The sequence below is a fragment of the Panthera tigris genome, chromosome A1, assembly GCF_018350195.1.
Source record: "Panthera tigris isolate Pti1 chromosome A1, P.tigris_Pti1_mat1.1, whole genome shotgun sequence".
In the NCBI taxonomy this organism is placed as follows: Eukaryota; Metazoa; Chordata; class Mammalia; order Carnivora; family Felidae; genus Panthera; species Panthera tigris.
The window spans coordinates 179,794,609-179,819,812 of record NC_056660.1 but is presented as its reverse complement, the minus strand read 5'-3'; the positions used below and the strand labels follow the sequence as shown (position 1 = coordinate 179,819,812).

Here is a 25,204-nt window from a genome sequence, read left to right as displayed (position 1 = left end):
CTAAGCAACAAAGCTAGATAGGCCATAATGGTTCTGTTCATATGCTGTACAAGCTTCAGTCTCCATCACTGAGAACTTACCACCTTTGTCCCCAGTCCAGAGGGAGTCACACCTAAAGGTTAAGCAAACTACCTTATTTCCTCTACCTTCCTCCCCTCTCTGGTAACAGATATCTCTAGTAACGGATATCATCTGGGAAAGCTCAAAGGCCTCTATGCTCAGACCTTAAAAAGAGTCTCTTACTTGGGCATATGGAAGGTCCAGCTTTCTGATTACAATGAAACTTTCAGAGTGGGAAAATGTTCCACCAAGTGGAATAGCAAGGCTTTTTGCTAAAGGAGGCAGAAAAAACAATTCCACAGTTCAAGAAAAAAGTAAAGATGACATACAGATAAAGGAGAAGGGCCCAATTTCAGGCAACTTTCTAGCAGCAGAACTTGATCACTGGTATACGTAGACTTGGGTGAAGTCAAGTAATTCATTGGGAAAACTGTCTAAGAAGGCTCCTTGGGGAGCTGTGGTTAGTTTGGGACTATAAAACCAGAGAAAGGGTTATAGGCAGCCAGACCTGCTGTGCTTGAGCCAAGTCCTGGAGGTGATATTTGGCCTAGGTTGACTGTCCAGAGGACTTTGAGGTGGCAAGTGAGATGAAATTGTATGAGCATAGATGGTCTCCAATGCCAGGTCTTGCTGATTGTGACAAGGAGCCTCTGTGTGATACACTACCCAGCCATTCTACCTTCCAACCTCTCTCTCTGGCCTTGTGAAGTTCTGAGTAGTGGGAAAGCCTTCAGCTCGAGTAACTGTGCTTCCAACCAGTGTGTCTGTGCACTGTGTCCATTCCAGCTATGACCATGAAGGCCGCCTGACCAATGTGACACGCCCCACGGGGGTGGTGACCAGTCTGCACCGGGAAATGGAGAAATCCATCACCATTGACATTGAGAACTCCAACCGTGATGATGATGTCACTGTCATTACCAATCTGTCTTCAGTGGAGGCCTCCTACACGGTGGTACAAGGTAAGCCCCTGCCCACTAAACTCACCCACAGACCCCAGGCAAGCCTGAGAGGACCTCCAGAACCGTGGAACACCTATTACCTTGCTATTTTACTCAAGTGTCCACAGAAAACAAATTCTACAAGAGGTCAGTCTTGTAGAAAATGACTTAATCAGATTCAGAAGAATGTCATCTATACTAAACGAAATGTCCAGGAATTTAGGAATGTCTACATACTTATCTGAAAATGTCAGTTGTCATACCCACTTGCTCTTACCTCTCCATCATCAGCACTCCCCACTAATCCAACACACAGAGTTAGCTTCTCAAAGGCTATTTATCCTCTTGGGTTCACCTCTTCCTTTTTTGGCTCCATTCTGGTGCCACTTGTTTGTTGAGTTGATTGTCCTGGAACCAAAGCCTTTGGCAATCTCTTGCCAAGACTGGGATCACAAAGGTTTCTGACCACCCCATAGTTACTATTGCTGTTTGACATGACACAAATTCCAGGACAAGCACAAGAGCTGGCAAGAAAAGGAATTGTGCAGATTAATTTTTCTTTTAATTAAGATATAATGTCAGTGGGCTAGCCCGTTGTCAGAGGATAAAAGTGTCCTCTCAGTAGATAAATGGTGACATTTCTGCACTATTATCCCACGACAGAGCCTGTTTCAATGACTCTATTTCTGCTCTGCCAGATGATTAATGATGTAGATTCTGTCTTTCTGCATGATGGCTGCAGTTGCAGGAGTGACAGATACACATTTGCTCACAATCCCAAAAGTCAGCATCTCAGAGGCCAGCCCAGCTGGACTCCTTTGCCCAAATAATCAGGAAGAAACGTATCTGTAAAAGGAGTTTTGGACTCACATTTCCTTCCTGGAACTTTTTGATAAGGAAAAGGTCAGAAGTCTGATTGACTAGTGTAGATTCTCTTTGGGGAGATAAACGCGTGTTATCAGCACCCCCTAGCTCAGTCTACCTTAAGCTGTTTGAATCTCTCAGAGTTCTCTTAAGTAAAGGTGGCATCATAGTGGAGTCAGCAGCAGAAGCATGAGGGGCAAGAAGGTTGTTTTTTTTCTTCTGATCTGATCTGTAGCTAGACCATCAACTTCAGGGTAGATGGTAGGCAAAAGGGGGGGGAAATTAAGTCATTTTTTTTTTTTACCATTTAAAACATAGATTAGGGATTTGATTGACACAAATTGTGTAGGCAATAGACATCTTTAAAGGTACTATTAATAGTATTCAGTGAGTAAAAGAAAAATATCACAGCATAATTATTTCTGGAGTGCCACATATTAATAATGTTTTTCTTTCCATGGATCAGTAGCATCTCTGCTACTCACCTTAACATTGTATGGGTGCTAATTGAAGGCAGCCTTAGACTGACAGCTGCAAAGTACCATGGAAACCTATAAAAATAGGGGTTCTGTTCTCTTATGACTAACAGAGTGGATAATTTCTTTCTATATCCCCACCCCCACTTACATTTCTCCAGATCAAGTGCGGAACAGCTACCAGCTCTGTAATAACGGTACCCTGAGGGTGATGTATGCCAATGGAATGGGTGTCAGCTTCCACAGTGAGCCCCATGTCCTAGCAGGTACCATCACCCCCACCATTGGGCGCTGCAACATCTCCCTGCCCATGGAGAATGGCCTAAATTCCATTGAGTGGCGCCTAAGAAAGGAACAGATTAAAGGCAAAGTCACCATCTTTGGCAGGAAGCTCCGGGTAAGTGATTCCACCCTATCTGTCACCACAAAGTGGTAGGGGATACACACCCTTTGCTCAGGAGCTGAGCAAATTTCCTAGGTCCCAAGCCTCCATTACTCCTTTCTTCCCTGGAAAAGACAAAGTCTTTCCCTCAGAAGATAGAAGCCCAGTCCCTTTGGGAAAACCTCTCCATTGCCTAGGAGAAAACAAGGTGGGGATTTACCTTATGCTCTAGCTAGAAATAACTTCAGTCTTCTTGTCACACTTGCCATCTTCTTCCTCAACTTTCACTCTTTGGCCAATTTGACAAACGACTTAGCACCGAGTGCCAGTGCCTACTGTGTGCTGAGGAGTTTGATGAATACTGAAAGAACACAAATTTTATAATGTACTCTTTACACTCAAGGAGTTAACAGTCCAGTAGAATATATAGATGCGGGATAATCCAATGGGATAAGTGAGAGGAACATCCAGGGCCTGATGGAATCGCAGAGCAGGAGAGATTGCCCAGCCTAAGGTGATAAGGGGAGGCTTCCCAAGAGGAAATAACAAGCTAACCAAGCAGAAAGTTTTAACAAACCATAGCTTCCCCAGACTAGGCAACTGACCCCAAAGTTACTTCTTTTAAAAACAAAGACACAATACTCATTGAGGATTCCATGAGGCAAGCAGTATGTTAAGTGCTTTACTTATTTTCAACAACCGCATGGGGATAGTTATCCCTGTTTTTCAGATAAAGAAACACAGGCTCTGGGAGCTACATAACCCGTCCAAAGGCACCATGGCTAGAAAATGGCAAAGCCAGGACTCAGTCCCAGTTCCATATTTGTGTCTGGCTCACGAGCCAGTATTCTTAACCACCAAGCCCCATAGCTTCCTGTTTAAATTCATAGTCATCCAGATAATCGGGGTCCTGCCCTACTCACTCATCTGACTGATTTTTAACATCATGCTAACCTCTTTCCCCATGGTGGGGTGGGTTGGGGGGGCAGGGATCCCAGGTCAGGCACTGGAGATCTATACGACACACCAAGCCTACCCTCCTGCAGCTTACAGTCAGGGATGGGGGAAAGGGACAAGAAGGGCAGATAGTGAATACAGTGATAAATAACTAAAATAATTATGATTAAGATAAGCACTAGGAAGACAGTAAACAATGGAAAAGAGTAGAAGTGTCACCATCAGCATAACTTTTGCCTGTTATTGGATTGAAATCCACCGGCCCAGGTTACCTCCCTGCAGAGCCAGGCCACTGCATATTAAGATTCTGCTTTCATCTAGCTGGAGTTTCATTGTTCACATTAGGTTATCAGCAGTCTCCCATGTTTTCCTTCCAATGCTGGTATCTGCAAAGTTGCAAACGGCACTATCTTCCCAAAGACAAAAAATGAAATGAGATTAGTAGCTAAATCCTTAATGACTGGATTTCAGGCCTGTGTAATTGATTTTTGATATGCTGTACTGTAGAAGTTGATTATAAGTAGTAATCGTGCCTTTTCTCTGATAAATCAGTTATGCTTTTTGACTAAGTTTTCCAAATAAAGATAAATGTGGCCCTAAAATAAAATGGCTATAATCCCAACACTGAATATTAAAAATCTTAATAATGGTACTTGTGGTAATTAGCAGAAGTTAGGCACGCAAATCTTATAACTGAATTTCTGCCAGGTTTAGATTTGCTGGCATCATGTTTATGCAAATCAAAACACAGCTTTATCTATCAACACCTCAACATTTAATTGTCTGGTGTTAGTTCCTGTAACAATAATCACATATCCATTTAGCTCTCTTAAATGAAAATCACTATGAGATTATAACAGGTTGAGTGGACTGAAAATGTAATTTGAAAATGAGGGAGAAAGCCTGGAATTTATTTGCATCTCATTTATTTTAATTCAATTCATAAATTGTTTAGTGAATGAAATAAAAACAACTCCTAGAAATTGCAGGAGAGCAAAGCAATTGCAAGAAGGTGTAAAGGAAAGGTGAGGCAGGATGTGGATCAAGAGAACTGGGGAGTGTCCTTTTTGTCAGATTCTTTATGAGCCCAGGGCAGGGAAGTTTGCAGCCCCTGAACCACAGGTACCTGTTGGCCCCCACAAGGCAAGCAGTTTCTTCTCTCCTCTGGCCTGACATTTCTTTTCACTCTGTCTTGACTTCCATCGTCAAATGGACTCTTAGAGGAGAACATTACATTTTATAGCTGTAATTGTTTTCCTGGGTATAATTAACACATTTTTTTTTAATTTTCTCCTTGATTTAAGTCTCCTCTGCATTTGGGCTGCAAATTAAACCAATATTATAAATTCTTTTAAGAAGATGTGGGCTAAGTGCCAACTATATGCCAAGCACTATGGAGGTGAGAGAGAGAAAACTAAATCCTCACCAGTAAAGAGCTTGCAATCTAGTAGAGGCCAATGTAAACAGTGTGGTGTAAGCTGTAACAAAGGCAGTGTCACAAGGAACACTGGATAGTTCGTTGTGTCAGGAGGGGATGAGATGAGGCCAGATAATAAATAAGCCCTGAAATCTCAAGAGCTTACCACATCACCTTCCACATAAGGCAGGCAGCTTGACCTAGTGATGATTCACGGCATTTGCTGTCTTGTGACCCCGCCACAGTAAGCAAATGACCTCTCAGGTTGCTCTGGAAGGAACGAGGGGCTGAATGAGCAGAGATGGGCATGGTGTACATCACTTCCACCCACCCTAGTGAGAACGTTTCCACTGAACTGCACAGAAGCCTAGGAAATGTTGTCTTTCTGGGTGCCTAAGAAGAAAAAAAACCAAAAGAGTTGAACACATAGCAGGTTCTCTGCCACCTCCTATAGAAAGGTTGGAATCAGTTCTGCAGAGCAGTGGGAATTAGCCTGGCAAAGATACAGGGAAGGAGTGATGAGACCAACAGTGTTGCCTGTGAGACAACAAAGAGGTCCAAAACTTAACTCAGTTTGGCCATGGGGAAGGGGAATGTGTTACATTGTGGTGCAGGAAAAAAAAAATGAGTTGGCCAGAGGCAGCACATGGAAAAGCATATTTTGCTAGGCTGACATTTATCAAGAGGACTATGGGGAGCTGTTCCAGGGTTTGATTAGCAGAGTGATGTGTTGGGATATGTAGTCTTAGAAAGACCTCTCGGGCTTCCTTAGAAGTGGAGGATGATAGATCAGAAGGGGACAAGATAGGAAGACAGGGACAGCACAGAAGCAATTGCAGTAATCCAAACAAAGAACTAAATCACTAACACTAAAGAGAGAAAGAAGAGGGAAGGAAAGATCTGAGAGCGATTTAGTACACATAATTAACAGGATTTGACAAGTAGCAGGGTTGCTGTATCATGCTCTCCTTTTGAGGGTTCCTCTCCCTAGTCATATGGACTGGGAAACTGAGTGGCTGTCTAGACTTTGTGAGGTGGCCTACCAGGCTTTGTGAAGGAGAAAAGCTAGGAACTGAAACCCATGACAGACATGTGGCATTCTGGCAGCCTCAGCCCTGACTCTTGGAATAGGGAAGAAAGTGTTGCTCCTTCATGGAAAGCAGGGAATTTGCAGAGAACCTATGGTGCAGCAACTGAGGGTATCAAGCATTGAAGACAACAGACTTACCTTTCCAGGGACTATCAAGCTCCTGGAAGTCTGGCCAGTTGAATTATGCAAGTCCCCAAGGCTCTGAGCTTCCCTAGGATTCAGAAGAAACCAAAATTTCCAATGAAGCTACCATGATAGACCAGTGCCCAGTGAAATTCTAAGCCACCTAGGTAGCCCTCCTCCAAGCAATCCAGTCAGGAACATCTCTTAGGTGAGTAATGTGTCAATAGCATTTCCATATAGGCTGGTCTAATGTAAGATGGCAAATATAGACCATCAAAGAACCACATCCTTCCACCAAAAACTTTATGATGCTTCAACAAAATTTAGAGTGCTAGTCCCTTCTTCCTGGCCCAAACTCAATGTGAGAATAATTTTCATTATGTCTCCTAAGGATGTCTCAGGTAATCTCATTTGAAAGAGTCTTTTCCACTACACTCCTTTCTCTGTTCTCCCCAGCCTTGCAAAAGCACATGAAACTGTTGTATCAGGGCATCTATAAGCTCCATGAGCACAGGAACCATCTCACCACTGTATCCCTGGTGACAAGTGCCATGTGGTAGGCACTCAGACAATAGATGAAGAAGAGGTGAGGACATGCCTCCTTAAGGCTCCTCCTTAGAAGAAGTGTGTGAATTCCCTCCCCCCACCTTTCACCCAAAGCAGGCATGAGTTCACCAACACATTTGCCCTATATCTGTCAGGAATCTTTCCACTGCAAAAGACAGGAAGTACACTCAAATTAGCATAATAAAAAAGGGGCATTCATTGTCTTGCGTAATGGGTCCCCAAAGGCCCAAATGATGTCATCAGGCTGATATCTCTTTTTCTCTCTTTCTCATGGTCCCCTTTCATCCAGCATTATTTCTCTTGGCAGTTGGCCTCATTTTCTCCCGTGGTAGACCAATGACCTCTCCACACTGAGGGTTCAGGCAGAGTTGGCCAAAATTGACTTCAGGTTGACATCAACTTAGCTTACTGAACCCAGAGGAAAGGATCTCCCACAGCACTTATATTTAAAAAATGGTAATAATCCCAGGTGTCTAAGTTGGTACAGATGCAGATCTATGATTGGCCAGGATTGGGTCACACATGGACACATGTATCTTGTGATGGACATCTCAGTAAAACCATCTAAACACAGGAAACCTTACAGAAATGGGGTGCTACACCCAAATAAGGAAGATAGCAGGTTAAATATCTCTCTCACACACACATACACACACACACCAAATATATTCTACATCCCTCCAGAGCCTAATCCGTAAGGTAAACTCCTGGCCCTGAGGGTTTATTAATGCATCTCCACCAGAAAGTCTTTTTCTAGATTTTTTGGAAGAACAGAAACCAACCTCCTCTTCTACTGAGAATTAAAACTTCAGCTTTTTCCTGAAATGGATTTAGTGCATGATTCTCTCTGAAAAGGAAGCATACAACCACCCTCTAGGATATTTCCTCCTGATTACAATTTGCTGGGAGACTGTAGAAGCAAGAAACAACTACATGAGTAGGTAGCAGAACAAAAGAAAAATCACTTCTAAGATCATCTTCCATCATGATAGTGGTATTAGTGTTCTTCCCAAGAAGAGGTGGGAGTTAGTAATTTTGTTTTTGGTTTTCATGTGATTAATATGACATTGTAATTACACATTGGCTTGTGTTAGTTTTGCCTTTGTGCCAAATGACAGTGACATAGGACTGAGATGGGAGGCAACTGTGCATGCACACACATGCTTGTGAACTCAATTCTGCATGGAGCCCACTCAAGCAGCTCTGTTAACACTCACAGTTATCCTGAAAGCCTGAATTTTACCAGCCCCTTCCTGCCACAATGCTTTCATCCTGCACCAATATTTTATATTCCAAACATCTGAGTTTTGGCACTGTACTAGGCACTCAGGGTATATTGGTGAACCGAAGAGACAAGACTCAATGTGAGTATGCCTGTGCAGACAGGACTTTGTGATAAATTTAATACCAACTTAATATATAATTAGAAGGGCAAGCCTCTGCAAACATGTTAAACAACGTATTCCCCAACCAAGTATTACTTTTGGGTGACTTCCTATTTTTGGATGGAGTGCTGGAAGAGTGAAAAGACCCTCATGCCCTAGCAAAGGGAAACATTTAATAATCGAATAAATGAACAAATAATATAAAGACACTGTGATGGGTGCCATAAAGAAAAATACAGGGTGCAGATAAGAGGGAATATATGATTTAGGTTAGGCCACACTAAGAAAATTACATTTGAGAGGCACCTGGGTGGCTCAATCGGTTAAGTGTCCGATTCTCGATTTTCACTCAGGTTATGATCTTGCGGTTCATGGAATAGAGCCCCACGTCAGGCTCTGTGCTGACAGTGTGGGGCCTGGTTAGGAGTCTCTCTCTTCCTTCTCTCTCTGCCCATCTCCCCACTCATGCTCTCTTTCAAAATAAATAAATATATTTTTCAAAAGAAAGAAAATGACACTTGAGCTGAGAACTGAAGAATAGGGATTTTCCAGGCATGGGATGGGAGGCAAACCTATGCCAGTGCATCAGCATGTTCAAATGCCTTGAAGCAGAAGAAACTGTTGCTTATATCCTGAGCAAGAGAGCTAGCGTGACTGGAGCAAACTAGGTAGGGGCAAGGTCACAGGGACAGGCCCTTAGTGACCGTGGTAAGGATCTTAGAAATACACAAGTCCTCCCCAGATTGACACATTGGTGAGTGCAAAGGAGCATTCATCTGCAGACTGGACTACCTACTGTCCTCCTTAGAGGCTAGGAGGAAAAAACATACTTGCATTCTGGAAAGTTCAGGTTGAAAGGTGACAGGTACAAGTCTGTTCAGGCTGCCTGGGCTGAGTCTACATACAGATGCCTCTCTTTTCTGCCACATCTATGCCAACAGACCGCCCACCTCTACTAGAATATTCCCACAGCACCTGAAACTAAGTTGTCTACCAGTGTGGACCTTCACTTCTTACTCAGGCTTTCACTTGCTGACCTCCCCACCTGGACTATTCTCTTCAACTCTTTTCCTGCCCTCACCTGTAAAGTCTTACTCCTCCTTCAAGCCCCCACTGAGGCAGCACTTCCTGTAAGAAAAGGTCCTTGTGTGCCCAGTTCTAAGTATCCTTCCCTCCTTCCCAGTGTTTACTCTCCTTACAGCACTAATATTTTCATGGTTGGTTCATGTGTCTTTACCCTCCTCTGACCTGTAAGTTCCATGAGAGCAAGAGCCATAATTGTCTTGCTCTATCCTAAGTGCCGATCACAGTAACAAGCACATAGTAGGTGCTCAGTAAATATTTAGTGAATTGATAAATGGGATTTTAAGTTAACGTCATGAAAATCCACTCTCTGAAACCTCTATTAATTCCAGATTTGGGGACCTTCCCAGAATGACTTTAATTGCTCTTTGGAATGAAACCCTTCAGTTATTTGGAGATCACATTTTCTCTTCCCAGTTTTCCATATTAGAACAGTACATCGTCAGAGTTGCCATGGTTCTTATGGTGGGTCTAATTCAACCCTCTTATTCACCAATGTTTGCCGAGTACCAAGCACTTTGAAAAATAACATGGACACTAAGAAAAAGGAAGTCCCTACCCACCAGCAGCTCACAGGCCATTACAGATAAGGAAACTGAGGCATTCAAGGTGAAAGACTGCTTTGCAATGACAAAGCCAATCAGTGTCAAAACTGCAGAGTTAAAACTGAAGCTCAAATTCAGGTCTACCCTTCCACCTCACCATCATCCAAAACAGCAAGCCATCCAAAAATAATGTTTGCTTAGGGAATACATTATTTAATGTGTTTGCAGAGGCTTACCCCTCTAATTATGCATTATTTAAGCTAATATTAAATTTATAGCAAGTTGTTTTGTCTGCACAAGCACTGATCCCAATGTAGCATTGAGTCTTGTATGGCAACTAGGGAGAGCTGCTTTATAAATCCCAGAGGACTGACCCAGATAGGAAATGAAGATGTCATCCTGGCCTCACTTTTCCTCTGGGTAGATGAATACCTAAACTCTCCAAGGCAGGAAATTGGCTTTTAAATGCCTCCAGGCATGGGAAAGCTCTCCCCCCACCTCACCTTTTTGGGGTTTCCCACACTCAAAACACAACAGGCAAGGTATTCCTCTGCAAGTCTATCTGAAACCTCTCCTGCCGTGCAACAGTGCCATTTCCTGGAGGGGATCCAGCCCAGTGTTAATTTCCTCCTTCATGTTTCTCAAATCACCAGCTCCTGTCATTGCCCCTCGAGCTAAGTTAGAGTCACTGGTTATAGGCCCAGCAGGGCCATTTTGACGACAGCGTTTCCTTTTCTCAGGGTTTTTTACGAGCCTCCTTGTGACAGGCGTATACTTGGTGAGATCAAAACATTCTGGGGGGAGATTCCACAGGGGAAACTACTTCCCAAAGTCCGCCCTCTGCAAAAATAAAAACCATGCTAAATAGCTGAGTTTTATTAACTGGGGAAGCCAGGCTGAGGAAAATGCCCGATAATTAAAAATAATGGCTTCCTTACAAACACAAAATTGTATTAATTTAAAAATTGGTTTCTCTGTCACTGAATACCTACCAAGCTGGCTGGGAAGGGAATTGTGCTGATCCTGGCAGTGAAAATAATTCAAAATAACTTTTATGTTCTCCAGGAAGCCTCAAGGTTAATTTAAATATTGTTAGATGGGTAATTTAATTCAGAATAAAAGAACAGTGTGGCTACATTAAAGTTCCTGCACACTCTAAACTGGAGGCAGATGCCCAGGAAGTACTGAGCATGCCTTTCCAGCCCTCCCGCATCCCACACCCCACAGCCGAGGCATCTCCTCTTCACAAATGGTACCCTAGTATTTAAAGATACTTGATTACTCAACAGGCCTAAACACCTTGGCTCAGCTTCCAGTAAACTTAATTATTAGAAGGATTGCACATTTTTATAGAAATTACACATTTCAAAAGCTAACTCAGAGTGACATGACCAAGATGATGACGTAAGTCGCTCTCCCCCTCTCAAGACTAAATAACAACTATTAATGGACAGGACACCACTGACACAATCCTAGAACATGGGGGTGAGGCTGAAGTACTCCCCTGAACCACAGAGACCAAGACGGATTGGATTAGAAGGCTAAGAGGAACAGCTACATATTGACCACATCGTCCCTCCCCAAGGCCAGTGCCGCACCATGTAGAGTGGTCTCCCTTGAGCCTTCAGGTCCTCCAGGGGTGAAAGGGAACCAGATGGGACATCTAGCCACACACACACACACACACACACACACACACACACACACACACAGCCTGTGGGTTACTTTGTGAAAGCTCCTACTCCAGTCTTGCCCCACAAGCACTACAGGAGAATCTGCAGGGCTTGACCCCTAGGAAACTGATTATGATAGAGACAAAAGGAGAACCTTGCCAACAGCCAGCACACCAATCTTGGCAGACCAAGTTCTTACCCACAGAGCCCAAGTAGTACTCCCAACCAGCAGCTCATCTGCAGAACCAAATTGTTAGTGCAACCTTAACATGGAACTCAGCAGGGTGCAAATCTGCCTGATGTAGGTCCTCAAATGAGGAGTTTCACTGGCCCTGGAGCCCCTCCCCAGGCAGGAGAGCTGAACCATAACCCCAGCCCCATCTGACTGGGAGGGCTGGTGAGACCACCTGGCAGCTGAATGGCCCAGTAATGAAAAGCTAAGAGGAAGGCAGACAGAGCTGATCACCCCCAAAGTACAACCAGTACCAGACAAGGAGGGTATGCCCTCACAGGAGGAGTTAGTTCACAGCCCCACCCACTGCTTAATATAGCTCCTGGCCACTAGAAACCAGAAACCAGAAGCCACTGAACCAGAAAGCCTATTCAGAAAATTTTGGAGGTTCTTGGAGTGGGCCCTTTCACTCTACCCAGGCAAGGGAGCTAAATCATAACCACACCCACTGCTGAATGTGATTTCCCATCCTGACTGGCCAGAGGGGCTGGTGGCAATGTATGAAGTCTGGTTATATACCTCTCAGCAAGCTGAGAGGTAAGCACACAAGCTGATAGCCTACAGAGCAAAGCCAGTGGCCCTATTCAGCTAAGGAACTTGGAGCAAGGGTTGGCTTGAGTCAAGACCACAAAGAGTCTTACAAGCTTTGGAACTAGTTATGCTGCTGCACCTGGACAAGGAAACTAATTCATAGCCCTGCTTATTGCTGAATACAGCCTTCAGCCTGCCCTACCACAGAACCTAACCATATCACATAGGAAGCTGCATTGCCCTTCTTACAGTGGCACTTGGAAAGAATGCAGAGCCCCTGGCTTTCCTCTTCTGCAGAACAAAAAGAGTGACTCTGTGTAGACAGGGAATTCAGTGCAAACTCTTCCCTGATTTGGATTCCTAAATAATAAGCTATGAAGGACCTAGATCCCATTCTGCTATCCTGCCAGGGCAGAGAAGCTAATTCACAGTCCCATTTTTTGATTAAATACAGTACCCAGGCCCAACAGTCTAATAAGCCCGTCCAGAGAACCAGGAAACCACAGAGCCCATCCTACAGCCTCAACTGGACAAGGAACCAAGCCAGAAGTCCACTGCAACTTGTTCTCGCCCTTGACTTCAAAGCTCAGGTAGTTGCCTTGCCCAGAAATTAACCCTAAAGCAAGGCCCACTTGCCCAAGGACATTACCATCAGACATATCCAGAAACCCAAACTGGGCTAACTAGTGAAGAACTGTCTTTACCAAAGTAAATCTATGAAGTCTTAAAGGCGAGACCACTTACTCAAATGTGCAGATACAAATGCAAGGAATCAAGGATCACAATAAATCAGGTAAATATAACACCACCAAAGGAAACTAATAAACTAATGAACAAGATAAGTTCAACAAAGAAACAGAAAACATCTAGGCACCTGGGTGACTCAGTCAGTTAAGCATCCGACTCTTGGTTTCAGCTCAGGTCATGATCCTGCAGTTTCGTGGGTTCAAGCTCCACATTGGGCTTTGTGCTGGCAGCACAAAGCTTGCTTGGGATTCTGTCTCCTCTCTCTCTCCATCTCTCTGCCCCTCCCCCACTTACGCTGTCTCTGTCTCTCTCAAAATACATAAACTTAAAAAAAAATAGAAAACATATAGTGACTGAAGAGTTCAGTATAGTGCTACAAAGGCAGACTTGATAATGCAGAAGAATCAATAACCTGGAATATAGGACATTTGAAATTACCCAGAGTAGTAAAAAGAAAAAAGGATAAAAATGAGTAGGGAAAGCCTACAGAATTTATGAGACATATTCAAAAGAAACAATATCTGCATTAGGGGAATTCCAGAGGAAGAAGACAAAGAGAAAGGGAAACTATATTTGAAGTAATAATGGCTGAAAACTTCTCAAACCTGGGGAAAGAAATGGACATCCATGAGGCCCAAAACCTCCCAAATAGTTGACTTTGAATAGGCCAACACCAAGACACATTATAATTAAATTGTCAAAAGTCAAAGACATGGGGTGCCTGGCTGGCTCAGTCAGTAGAATGTGCAACTCTTGATCTTGAGGTCATGAGTTTGAACCCCACATTGGGTGTAGAGATTACTTTCAAGGGAACACAGACTTTCCTAAACAAACAAAAGCTGAGGAAGTTAATCACCACTACACCTGCCTTACAAGAAATGCTAACCAGAGTTCTTTAATTGCAAACAAAAGGATACTAATTAATATTAAAAAAAAAAAAGAGGGGTGCCTGGCTGGCTCAGTCCATGAAGCATACAACTCTTGATCTTGGAGCCCCACACTGGGTATAGAGAGTACTTAAAAGTAAATGTTTAAAAAATAAGAAAGCATAAAACTCCTTTTAATTGTAAATATGTAGTCAATGTTAGATTCTGTAATATGTTAATGGTGGCATCAAATTCACAACTCTAGTTTAAAAGTTATAAAACAAATGTAGTAAGGTACACCTGGGTAGTTCAGTTGGTTATGTGTCTGACTCTCAGTTTCGGCTCAGGTCATGATCTCACGGTTTGTGAGCTCAACCCTTGCATCTGGCTCCACACTGAGTGAGGAGTCTACTTGGGATTCTCTCTCTCCTTTCTCTCTCTCTGCCCCTCCCCCCCAAAAATAAATATTTTTTAAATGTTTTAAAACAACCCCTAACTACAGTAATCTATTATTAGTTACATAATAAAAAAATATGTGAACTATAACATAAATAACCTGAAATGTGACAAGAAAGAGAAGTAAAAGTATAAAGTTTAGGAATTCTATTAAAGTTAAGTTTATAGCAGTTTAAAATACATTATAATAATTTGAAGATAATTTATGTAGCCCTCAGGGTAATAAGAGAAAAACCTATAGTGAATACACAAAAGAAAATATTCAAGAAGTCTAAGCATACTTATACCAAAAGACAAGCACTCCCCCAAAAAGTAGTATAAGAAATAACAACGGATCTACAAAACAACTAGAAAACAATTTTTTAAATGGCAAGTCCTACCCATCAATAATTACTTTAAACATAAACACATCAAATTCTGCAATGAAAAGTGATAGAATGGCAGGATGGCTAAAAACAAAATTCAGCAATATCCTGTATACACGAGATTCATGTTATGCTTAAAGACACATATACATTGAGACTGAAGAGATGAAAAAAAGATTTCAAACATGTATTAACAACAACAACAACAACAAAAATGCAGGAATCCCTACACTTCTATCAGACAAAATAGACTTTAAACTAAAAATAGTAGAAAGATGCCAAGTAGATCATTATATAGTAATAAAGTAGTCAATCCATCAAGAAGATATAACAGTTGTAAATATTTATTTACCCAACAGTGGAGCACCTAAAAGAAAAACTAACAGAACTAAAAGGAGAAATAAACAGCAATACAGTAATAGTTGGGGACTTTAATACCCCTCTTTCAATAATCATCCATACAGAGAAGCAATAAGGAAACAGCGGATCTGAGCAACATTATAGACGAAATGGACCTAACAGACATATACAGAATCTTCTATCCAACAACAGCTGAATACACATTCTTCTAAAGTGCGCATGGAACATTTTGGGGGGATAGACCATATGTAGGGCCACAAAACAGGTCTTAGGAAATTCAAGAAGTTTGAAATCATAGAGGGCATCTTCTCCAACCACAATAATATAAAACCAGAAATCAGTAATAGGAAGAAAACCGGAAAATTCACAAATACATGGAAATTAAATAACACTCTTTTGAACAACCAACGAATCAAAGAAGAATTCAAAAGAGAAATAGAAAGTTTCTTGAAAGAAATGAAAATGAAACACCAAAATTTGGGGTGCTTTGGTGGCTTAGTTCGTTAAGCATCCAACTTTGCCTCAAGTCATGATCTCACATTTCATGAGTTCGAGCCCCGCATCGGGCTCTGTACTGACAGCTCAGAGCCTGGAGCCTGCTTCGGATTCTGTGTCTCCCTCTCTCTCTGCCCCCCCTCCCAAAAATAAACATTAAAAAAAAGATTAAAAATAAAAAGTCTCAACAAACAAAAGTCCGGCTTCACTGGTGAATTCTACCAGATATGCAAAGAATTAATACCTACCTTCTAAAACTCTTCCAAAAATGGAAGAGGAGCAAACTCTTCCAAACTCATTTTATGAGGCCAGCATCACCTTGATACCAAAACCAGATAAAGACACCACGAGAAAAGAAAATTACAGGCAACATCCCTGATGAACATAGATGTAAAACTTCTCAACAAAATATTAGCAAACCAAATTCAATAATAAAGGGTCATACACCATGAGCAAGTGGGGTTTTTTATCCAGGGAAACAAAAATGTTTCAACATGTGGAAATCAGTCATTATGACCCATTATATTAACAAAATTAAGTGTAAAAATCATATGATTATCTCAATAGATGCAGAAAAGCTTTTGACAAAATTCAACATTTAGGATAAAAACTCTCAACCAGGCAGGTACATAGGAAACATTCTTCAACACAATAAAGGCCATTTATGAAAAGCCCACAATTAACATCAAAGGCATTGATGAAAAGCTGAAAGCCTTTCCTCCAAGATCAGAAATAAGACAAAGATGCCTACTCTCACCTCTGTTTTGTGTGTGTGTGTGTGTGTGTGTGTGTGTGTGTGTGTGTGTGTCTTTGTGGTTTTTGGGTTTTTTTTAATTTAAATTTTAGTTAGCCAACATACAGTGCAATATTGGTTTCAGGAATAGAATTCAGTGATTCACGCCAGTCAGAGTGGCCAAAATGAAGAAATCAGGAGACTATAGATGCTGGAGAGGATGTGGAGAAACAGGAACCCTCTTGCACTGTTGGTGGGAATGCAAATTGGTGCAGCTGCTCTGGAAAGCAGTGTGGAGGTTCCTCAGAAAATTAAAAATAGACCTACCTACCCTATGACCCAGCAATAGCACTGCTAGGAATTTATCCAAGGGATACAGGAGTACTGATGCATAGGGGCACCTGTACCCCAATGTTTATAGCGGCACTCTCAACAATAGCCAAATTATGGAAAGAGCCTAAATGTCCATCAACTGATGAATGGATCAAGAAATTGTGGTTTATATACACAATGGAATACTACGTGGCAATGAGAAAAAATGAAATATGGCCTTTTGTAGCAACATGGATGGAACTGGAGAGTGTGATGCTAAGTGAAATAAGCCATACAGAGAAAGACAGATACCATATGGTTTCACTCTTATGTGGATCCTGAGAAACATAACAGAAACCCATGGGGGAGGGGAAGGAAAAAAAAAAAAAAAGAGGTTAGAGTGGGAGAGAGCCAAAGCATTAGAGACTGTTAAAAACTGAGAACAAACTGAGGGTTGATGGGGGGTGGGAGGGAGGGCAGGGTGGGAAGGAGGGCAGGGTGGGTGATGGGTATTGAGGAGGGCACCTTTTGGGATGAGCACTGGGTGTTGTATGGAAACCAATTTGACAGTAAATTTCATATATTAAAAAATAAAAAAAAAAAAAAAAATAAAAAAAAAAAAAAAGAATTCAGTGATTCATCAATTACATAAAACCCCCAGTGATCATCACAACAATTGCCTTCCTTAATGTAAATCCATCACCCATTTAGCCCATCTCCCACCCACCTCCCTCCATCAACTCCCAGTTTGTTCTCTATCATTAAGAGTCTCTTGTGGTTTGTTTCCCTCTCTCCTCTTCCCTCACCTTCCCATGTGTTCATCTGTTTTGTTTCTTAAATTCCACATGTTAATGAAATCATATGGTATTTTTCCATCTCTGATTGATTTATTTCACTTAGCATAATATATTCTAGCTACATCCGTGTCATTGAAAATGCCAATTTTTGATGACTGAGTAATATTCCACTGCGTATATATACCACCTCTTTATTCATTGATAAGTCAATGGACATCTGGGCTATCTCCATAGTTTGGGTATTGTTGATAATGCTATTAACATTGGGGTATCCCATGTTACAGGGATCCCATGTATCCCTTCAAACCTGTATTTTCACCTCTTATTCAACATAGTATTGAAAATCCTAGCCAGAGCAGTTAGGCAAGAAAAAGAAATAAAAGACATCCAAATTGGGAAGGAAGAAGTAAAACTGTCACTATCTTCAGATAACATAATATTAAATACAGAAAACCCTAAAGACTCCATCAAAAACTGTTAGCAAAAACAAATTCAGAAATGTTACAATATACAAAAATCAATACACAAAAATATGTTTTGTTTCTATACATAATGAACTATTAGAAAGAAATTAAGAAGACAAGCCCATTTATAATTACATCACGAAGAATAAAATCATTAGGAAAACATTTAACCAAGGAGGTGAAAGACCTATACACTGATGCAGCACACTGTGGGAACTCTGGCCCATGCCATCCTACTAGAGAACAGCCAGAGGCAAAACCCTTGAAACCCCCCAAGCCCATGCCTGCTTCAGCTCAACTGTCTCAACAGAGCAGCCCCAGCACAGAGCACCCCAGGATTCCCTGATCTGCATCCACTCCAGCTCCAGCCATCCTGCCAGACACATACTGTTTACACAGGGGGACATTTCTACATAAGGCCACTCTCAAGATTAGGACAGCTGGCTGTTCCACCTAATTCATAAAAAGAAACACACAGTCAAACAAAATGAGGAGACAAGGGACTATATTTTAAACAAAAGAACAAGATAAAACCTCAGATGGAAAAAACAGAAAAAAGTAATTTACCTGATAAAGAGTTCAAAGTAATGGTCATAAAGAGCTCACTAAACTCAGGATAAAGAAGGATGAATACAATGAGAACTTCAACAAAGAGTTACAAAATACAAGAATACCAAACAGAAGTCACAGAGCTGGAGAATGCAGTCACTGAACTGAAAAATACACTAGAAAAATACACTAAACAGCAGATTAGATGGTACAGAACAGATCAGCAACCTGGAAGACAGAATAGTATAAACCACCTGATCAGAACAGCAAAAGGACAAAAGAATTTTAAAAAATGAGAATAGTTTAAAGGACCTCTAGAACAACATTGATCATACTGATATTTATTATAGGAACCCCAGAAGGAAAAGAGAGAAAGGGGCAGAAAATTTAGTTGAAGAAATAATGACTGAAAACTTCCCTAACCTGTGGAGGGAAAAACAGACATCTAAGCCCATGTAGGACAGAAAGTTCCAAACAAGATAAACTCAATGAGATCTACACCAGGACATATTATAATTAAAATGGCAAAAGTTAAAGAGAAAATCTTAAAGGCAGCAAAAGAAAATTTGTCAGCAGAAAGTTTGCAGGCCAGAAGGAGTGACAGGATATATTTAAAGTGCTAAAAAGAAAAAACTTGCAAACAAGGTTTGCTCTACCTGGCAAGGTTATCTTTCAGAATTGAAGGAGAGATAAAGCGTTCACCAGCAGAGCAAAAGCTAAAAAGTTCATCACCACTAAACCAGCCTTATAAGAAATATTAAAGGATCTTCTTTAAGCCTAAAGGAAAATACCATACTAGAAATTTTAAGAAAATATGAAAGAAAAAAAATCCCACTGGTAAAGGCAAATACAGTAAAAGCAGTAAATTGGCCACTTAAAGAGTGAGTATGAAAGTTAAAAGACAAAAGTAGTATTAACAACTATAAAAAGTAGTTAAGGTGTATACACAAAATAAAAATATGTAAAATAAGACATCAAAATATAAAATGTGCTTTTAAAATGTGTTCAGACTTGGGGCGCCTGGGTGGCTCAGTCGGTTGGGCGGCTGACTTCGGCTCAGGTCATGATCTTGCGGTCCATGAGTTCTAGCCCCGCATAGGGCTCTGTGCTGACAGCTCAGAGCCTGGAGCCTGCTTCGGATTCTGTGTCTCCCTCTCTCTGACCCTCCCCTGTTCATGCTCTGTCTCTCCCTGTCTCAAAAATAAACGTTAAAAAAATTTTTTTAAATAAATAAATAGTGTTCAGACTTAAAAAACTATCAGCTTAAAACAGACATATATGTGTAAGTATGCTGTGCATATATGTAAATATACTATATATATGTAAATATATATGAACATCATGGTGACCACAAAACAAAATCCTACAATACATATACAAAAAAAATAAAGAGAAAAAAACCCAAACATAACACTAAAGAAAACCATCAAATTTCAAAGGAAGAGACCAAGAGAATACAAAAACAATGAGAAAACAATTAACAAAATGGCAATAAGTAAATATCGATAATTACTTTAAATGTAAATGAATAAATACTCCAATTAAAATACAGAGGGTAGCTGAATGGATAATAAACAAGACCTGGGGTGCCTGGGTGGCTCAGTTGGTTGAGGGGCTAAGTCTAGATTTTGGCTCAGGTCATGATCTTGTGGTTCGTGGGATGGAGTCCCATGTCAGGCTCTGTGCTGACAGTGCAGAGCCTGCTTAGGATTCTCTCTCCCTCTTTCTCTGCTCCTCCCCTACTCACAGTCTCTGTCTCTCAAAATAAACAAACAAACATTAAAAAAAAAAGACCCATCTATATCTTGCCTACAAGAGACTAACTTTAGACCTAAAGACAAACACAGACTGAAAGTAAAGGGCTGGAAAAAGATATTCCATGTAAATGGAAACAAAAAGAAACTGGAATAGCAATATGATTATACCAGACAAAATAGACTTTTTTTTTAATTTTAGAGAGCAAGAGAGCAAGAGAGCACACGAGCAAGAGAGAGGGGCAGAGAGAGAGCAAGAGAGAGAATCTTAAGCAGGCTCCATGCTCAGTGCAGAGCCCAATTCAGGGCTCGTTTCCATGACCCTGAGATCATGACCCGACCCAAAATCAAGAGTCACACATTCAACAGACTAAGGCACCGAGACGCCCCCTTTTTTGCTAAGTGAAATAAGTCAGTCAGAGAAAGACAGATATCATATGTTTTCACTCATATGTAGAATTTGAGAAACTTAACAGAAGACCATGGAGGGAAGGGAAGGGGAAAAAAAGAGTTTCAAACAGAGAGGGAGGCAAACAATAAGAGACTTTTAAATACAGAGAACAAACCAAGGGTTGATGGGGAAGGAGGGCAGGAGAGAGGGGAAAATGGGGGATAAGCATTGAGGAAGGCACTTGGTGGGATGAGCACTGGGTGTTGTATGTAAGTGATGAATCATGGGAATCAACTCCTGAAGTGAAGAGCCACTGTATACACTGTATGTTAGCTGACTTGACAATAAATTAAAAAAAAAAATACGAACAATGTTCTTTCAGGAAATTGAAGGATATAAGAAATTGTTCTTTAAAATTACTTTAAGGGGCGCCTGGGTGGCTCAGTCGGTTAAGCATCCGACTTCGGCTCAGGTCATGATCTCATGGTCCGTGAGTTCAAGCCCCACGTCGGGCTCTGTGCTGACAGCTCAGAGCCTGGAGCCTGCTTCAGATTCTGTGTCTCCCTCTCTCTCTGACCCTCTCCCATTCATGCTCTCTCTCTGTCTCAAAAATAAATAAACATTAAAAAAATTAAAATTACTTTAAAAGGTTAACATTTATCGTAAAAAGAGAATGCCTTTTTAAGAGTCATTTGCATGCTCTTATTTCTCCCGCTAAAAAACCAAAAATTAATAATGCATATTCATATATTTTACATAGTAAAGACCAGACCATATAATTAATTTTATTCCTGTTTTTGATTAATATCACGTATGTGTTTCCTTACACCATTCCAAGTCCTTTAAAAGCAGGATTTCTTATTGGAGGCACAACTCTGTCACATAGTTGTGTTAGAATTTGCAAAAACTGTCCATGTTTTGCTGTGATCACTGAAATTTCTGATTTTCTAAGTTGAGCATTATAAATAATGGCTTGATCATGCCTTCAAAAATAAACGGTTTCTCTAAAAAATATAAAGTTTTTTTATTCATACAAAATAGACTTTAAAACAAAGACTGTAACAAAAGACGAAAAAGGCATGATGTAATGATACAGCAGTCAATCCACGAAAGATGTAACATTCATAAATGTTTATACAGCCAAAATAGGAGCACCTAAATAAATATTAACAGGACATAAAAGGAGAAAATGACAGCAATCCAATAATAGTAGGGTATTTTAATAACCCACTTACATCAATGAATAGATTTTGGAAACAGAAAATTAATAAGGAAATTTTGGTCTTAAATGGCACATTAAACCAGGTAGACTTAATGTCATATATATATATATGTAACTATATGTATATATATATAGTTACATATATATAGTTGTATATATAGTTACATATATAGTTATATATATAGAGAGAGAGAGAGAGAACATTTCATTAAAAAAAGTACAGAATAAAAAAAAAGTACAGAATACACATCATTTTCAAGTGGACATGGAGTATTCTCCAGGATAGATCACATGTTGAGCCACAAAACAGGTCTCAATACATTCAAGAAGATTGAAATTGTATCAAGCATACCTTCCAACCACAATTGTATGAAACTAGAAATCATTTACAAGAACAAAAATGGGGGAAAACACAAAAACATGGGGACTAAGCAACATGTTACTCAGCAACCAGTGGGTCAATGAGGAAATGAAAAGGAAATTAAAAATACCTTGAGACAAATAAAAATGGAAACATAATTTTCCAAAATCCATGAGACACAGCAAAAGCAGTTCTAAGAGAGAAGTTCATGGCAATACAGGCCTACCTCAAGAAACAAGAAAAATTCCAAATGAACAATCTATGACTTAAAGAAGTGGGAAAAGAACAGACACACAAAAAAACCCAAAGTTAATAGAAGGAAGAAAATAATAAATATCAGCACAGAAATGCAATAGAAACTTAAAAATAGTAATATCAATGAAACTAAAAGCTTGTTCTTTGAAAAGATGAACAAATCAATAAACCTTTATCCAGCCTCATTTGGAAAAAAAGAAGGCCCAAATAAAAAAGAAAATGAATGAGGAAAAGTTACATCTAACACCACAGAAATATGAAGGATAACAGAGATTACTATGAACAATTATATGCCAACAATTTGGACAACCTAGAAGAAATGAATAAGTTCCTAGAAACCCACATCCTTCCGAGACTGAACCATGAACAAATAGAAAACTTGAATAGACAGATTAGAGGTAATGAAACTGAATCCATAATCCTTTTAATGTTTATTTATTTTGGGGAGAGAGAGAGAGAGAGAAAGCAGGGGAGGGGCAGAGAGAGAGAGGGAGACAGAGGACTCAAAGCAGGCTCGGTGCTGACAGTAGAGAGAGCCTGATGCGGGTCTTGAACTCACAAACTGTGAGATCATAAGCTGAGCTGAAGTCAGATGCTTAACGGACTGAGTCACCCAGGAACCCCGAACCCATAATTTTAAACAAAACAAAAGCCAAAGTCCAGAACCAGACAGCTTCAAAGGTGAATTCACCAAAAACATTTAAAGAAGAATTAGTACCTATCCTTCTCAAAATTGAAGAGAAAGGAGTGCTTCCAAACTGAATTTATGAAGCCAATGCTACCTTGATACCAAACAAAGATACCACACACACACACATATATATATACCAAAAATTAATAATGCATATTATTATAATAAAATTAATAATGCATATTATATATATGTGTGTGTGTGTGTGGTATCTTTGATTTTGGTATCACTTTGATTTTTGTATCACCCACTATATGTGTGTGTGTGTGTGTGTGTGTGTGTGTTTGTGTGTACATACACACACCAGAGTGTTTGTGTGTGTGTGTGTATATATATATGTATATATATATATGTATATATATGTATGTATATATATGTATATATGTATATATATGCGTGTATATATATATGTGTACATATATATATGTGTGTGTATATATATATATATACACCACATACACACACACTATTAACATAGATGCAAAACACATCAACAAAATATTACCAAACCAAATTCAACAATATATTAAAAGGTTCATACACCACAATCAGGTGGAATTTATTCCAAAGATGCAAGCATGGTTCAACATATGCAGACCAAGCAATGTGATACACCACATTAACAATATGAAAGATAAAAATCATGCTCATCTCAATAGATTCAAACAAAGCATTTGAACACATTCAACATCCATTTACGATAAAAACTGTCAACAAAGTAAGTACAGAAGGAATGTACCTCCACATAATAAAGGTTGAATATGACAGACCCACAGCCAACATCACACTCAGTGGTGAAAAGCCAAACACTTTTCTTTTAAGATCAGGAACAAGAAAAGGATGCTAACTTTTGCCATTTTTATTCAACACAGTATTGGAAGTCCTAGCCAGAATTATTAGACAATAAAGAAAATCCAAATTGGAAAGAAAGAAGTAAATCTGTCACTATTCACAGATGTCCTGATACTATGTATAGAAAACCCTAAAGACTCCACCAAAAAAATATTAGAATAAGGGAATTCAATGAAGTCACAGGATATGAAATTACCATACAGAAATCAGTTGCATTTCTATATACTAATAACAAGGTATCAGAGAGAAATTAAGAAAACAATCCCATTTATAATTGCATCAAAAAGAATAAAATACCTAGGGATAAATTTAACCAAAGAACTGAAAGACCCACACTCTAAAAAAATGTAAATCACTGATGAAAGAAATTGGAGATGACACAAATAAATGTAAAGATATACCATGCTCATGGATTGGAAGAAGTAATGTTCTTAAAATGTCCATACTACCCAATTAAATCCACAGATTCAATGCAATTCCTGTCAAAATACCAATAGCATTTTTCACATAAATAAAACAAACAATACTAAAATTAGTGTGGAACCACAAGACCCCAAATAGCCAAAGCTACCTTGAGGAAGAAGAACAAAACTAGAGGTATCACACTCCCTGATTTCAAGATATAAATACAAACCTATAGTGATCAAAACAGTATGGCATTGACACAAAAATATCAATGGAACAGGATAGAGAGCCCAGAAATAAACCCACATTTATATAGTCCATTAATCAGTGACAAAGGAGGCAAGAATATATAATGAGAAAAAGACAGTCTAATAAATGGTGTTGGAAAAATTGGACAGCTACATACAAATAGTGAAACAATATAACTTTCTCACAGCATACACAAAAGAAACTCAAAATGAATTATAGACCTACATGTGAAACCTGAAACTATAAAACTCCTAAAAGAAAACATAGACAGTCACCTCGTGGACAACAGCCTTGGAAACATATGTATGTATATGCCTCCTTAGGGCAAACAAAAGCAAAAATAAACTATTTGGACCACACAAAAATAAAAATCTTTTGCATAGCAAAGGAATGCAACAAAACAAAAAGGGAACCTACTGAATGGGAGAAGATATTTGCTAATGATATGGCCAAGAAGGGGTTAATATCCAGTATCTAAAATAAAGAATTTATACAACTCCAAAAAATAATAATAATCCAATTACAAAGCGGGCAGAGGACTTAAATAAACATTT

General features: G+C 39.9%; 1 protein-coding gene across 3 annotated transcripts in view; it reads left to right on the top strand.

The window, feature by feature from the left end:
* The window catches only part of TENM2 (teneurin transmembrane protein 2), a 941,161-nt gene that overhangs the window by 891,441 nt on the left and 24,516 nt on the right, over window positions 1–25,204 (top strand). For all 3 annotated transcript variants that reach the window (XM_042992783.1, XM_042992777.1, XM_042992795.1), the window contains 2 exons: window positions 847–1,022; window positions 2,503–2,738. In XM_042992783.1, coding sequence (XP_042848717.1) covers window positions 847–1,022; window positions 2,503–2,738 — 412 coding nt within the window. The remainder of the gene's footprint in view (window positions 1–846; window positions 1,023–2,502; window positions 2,739–25,204) is intronic.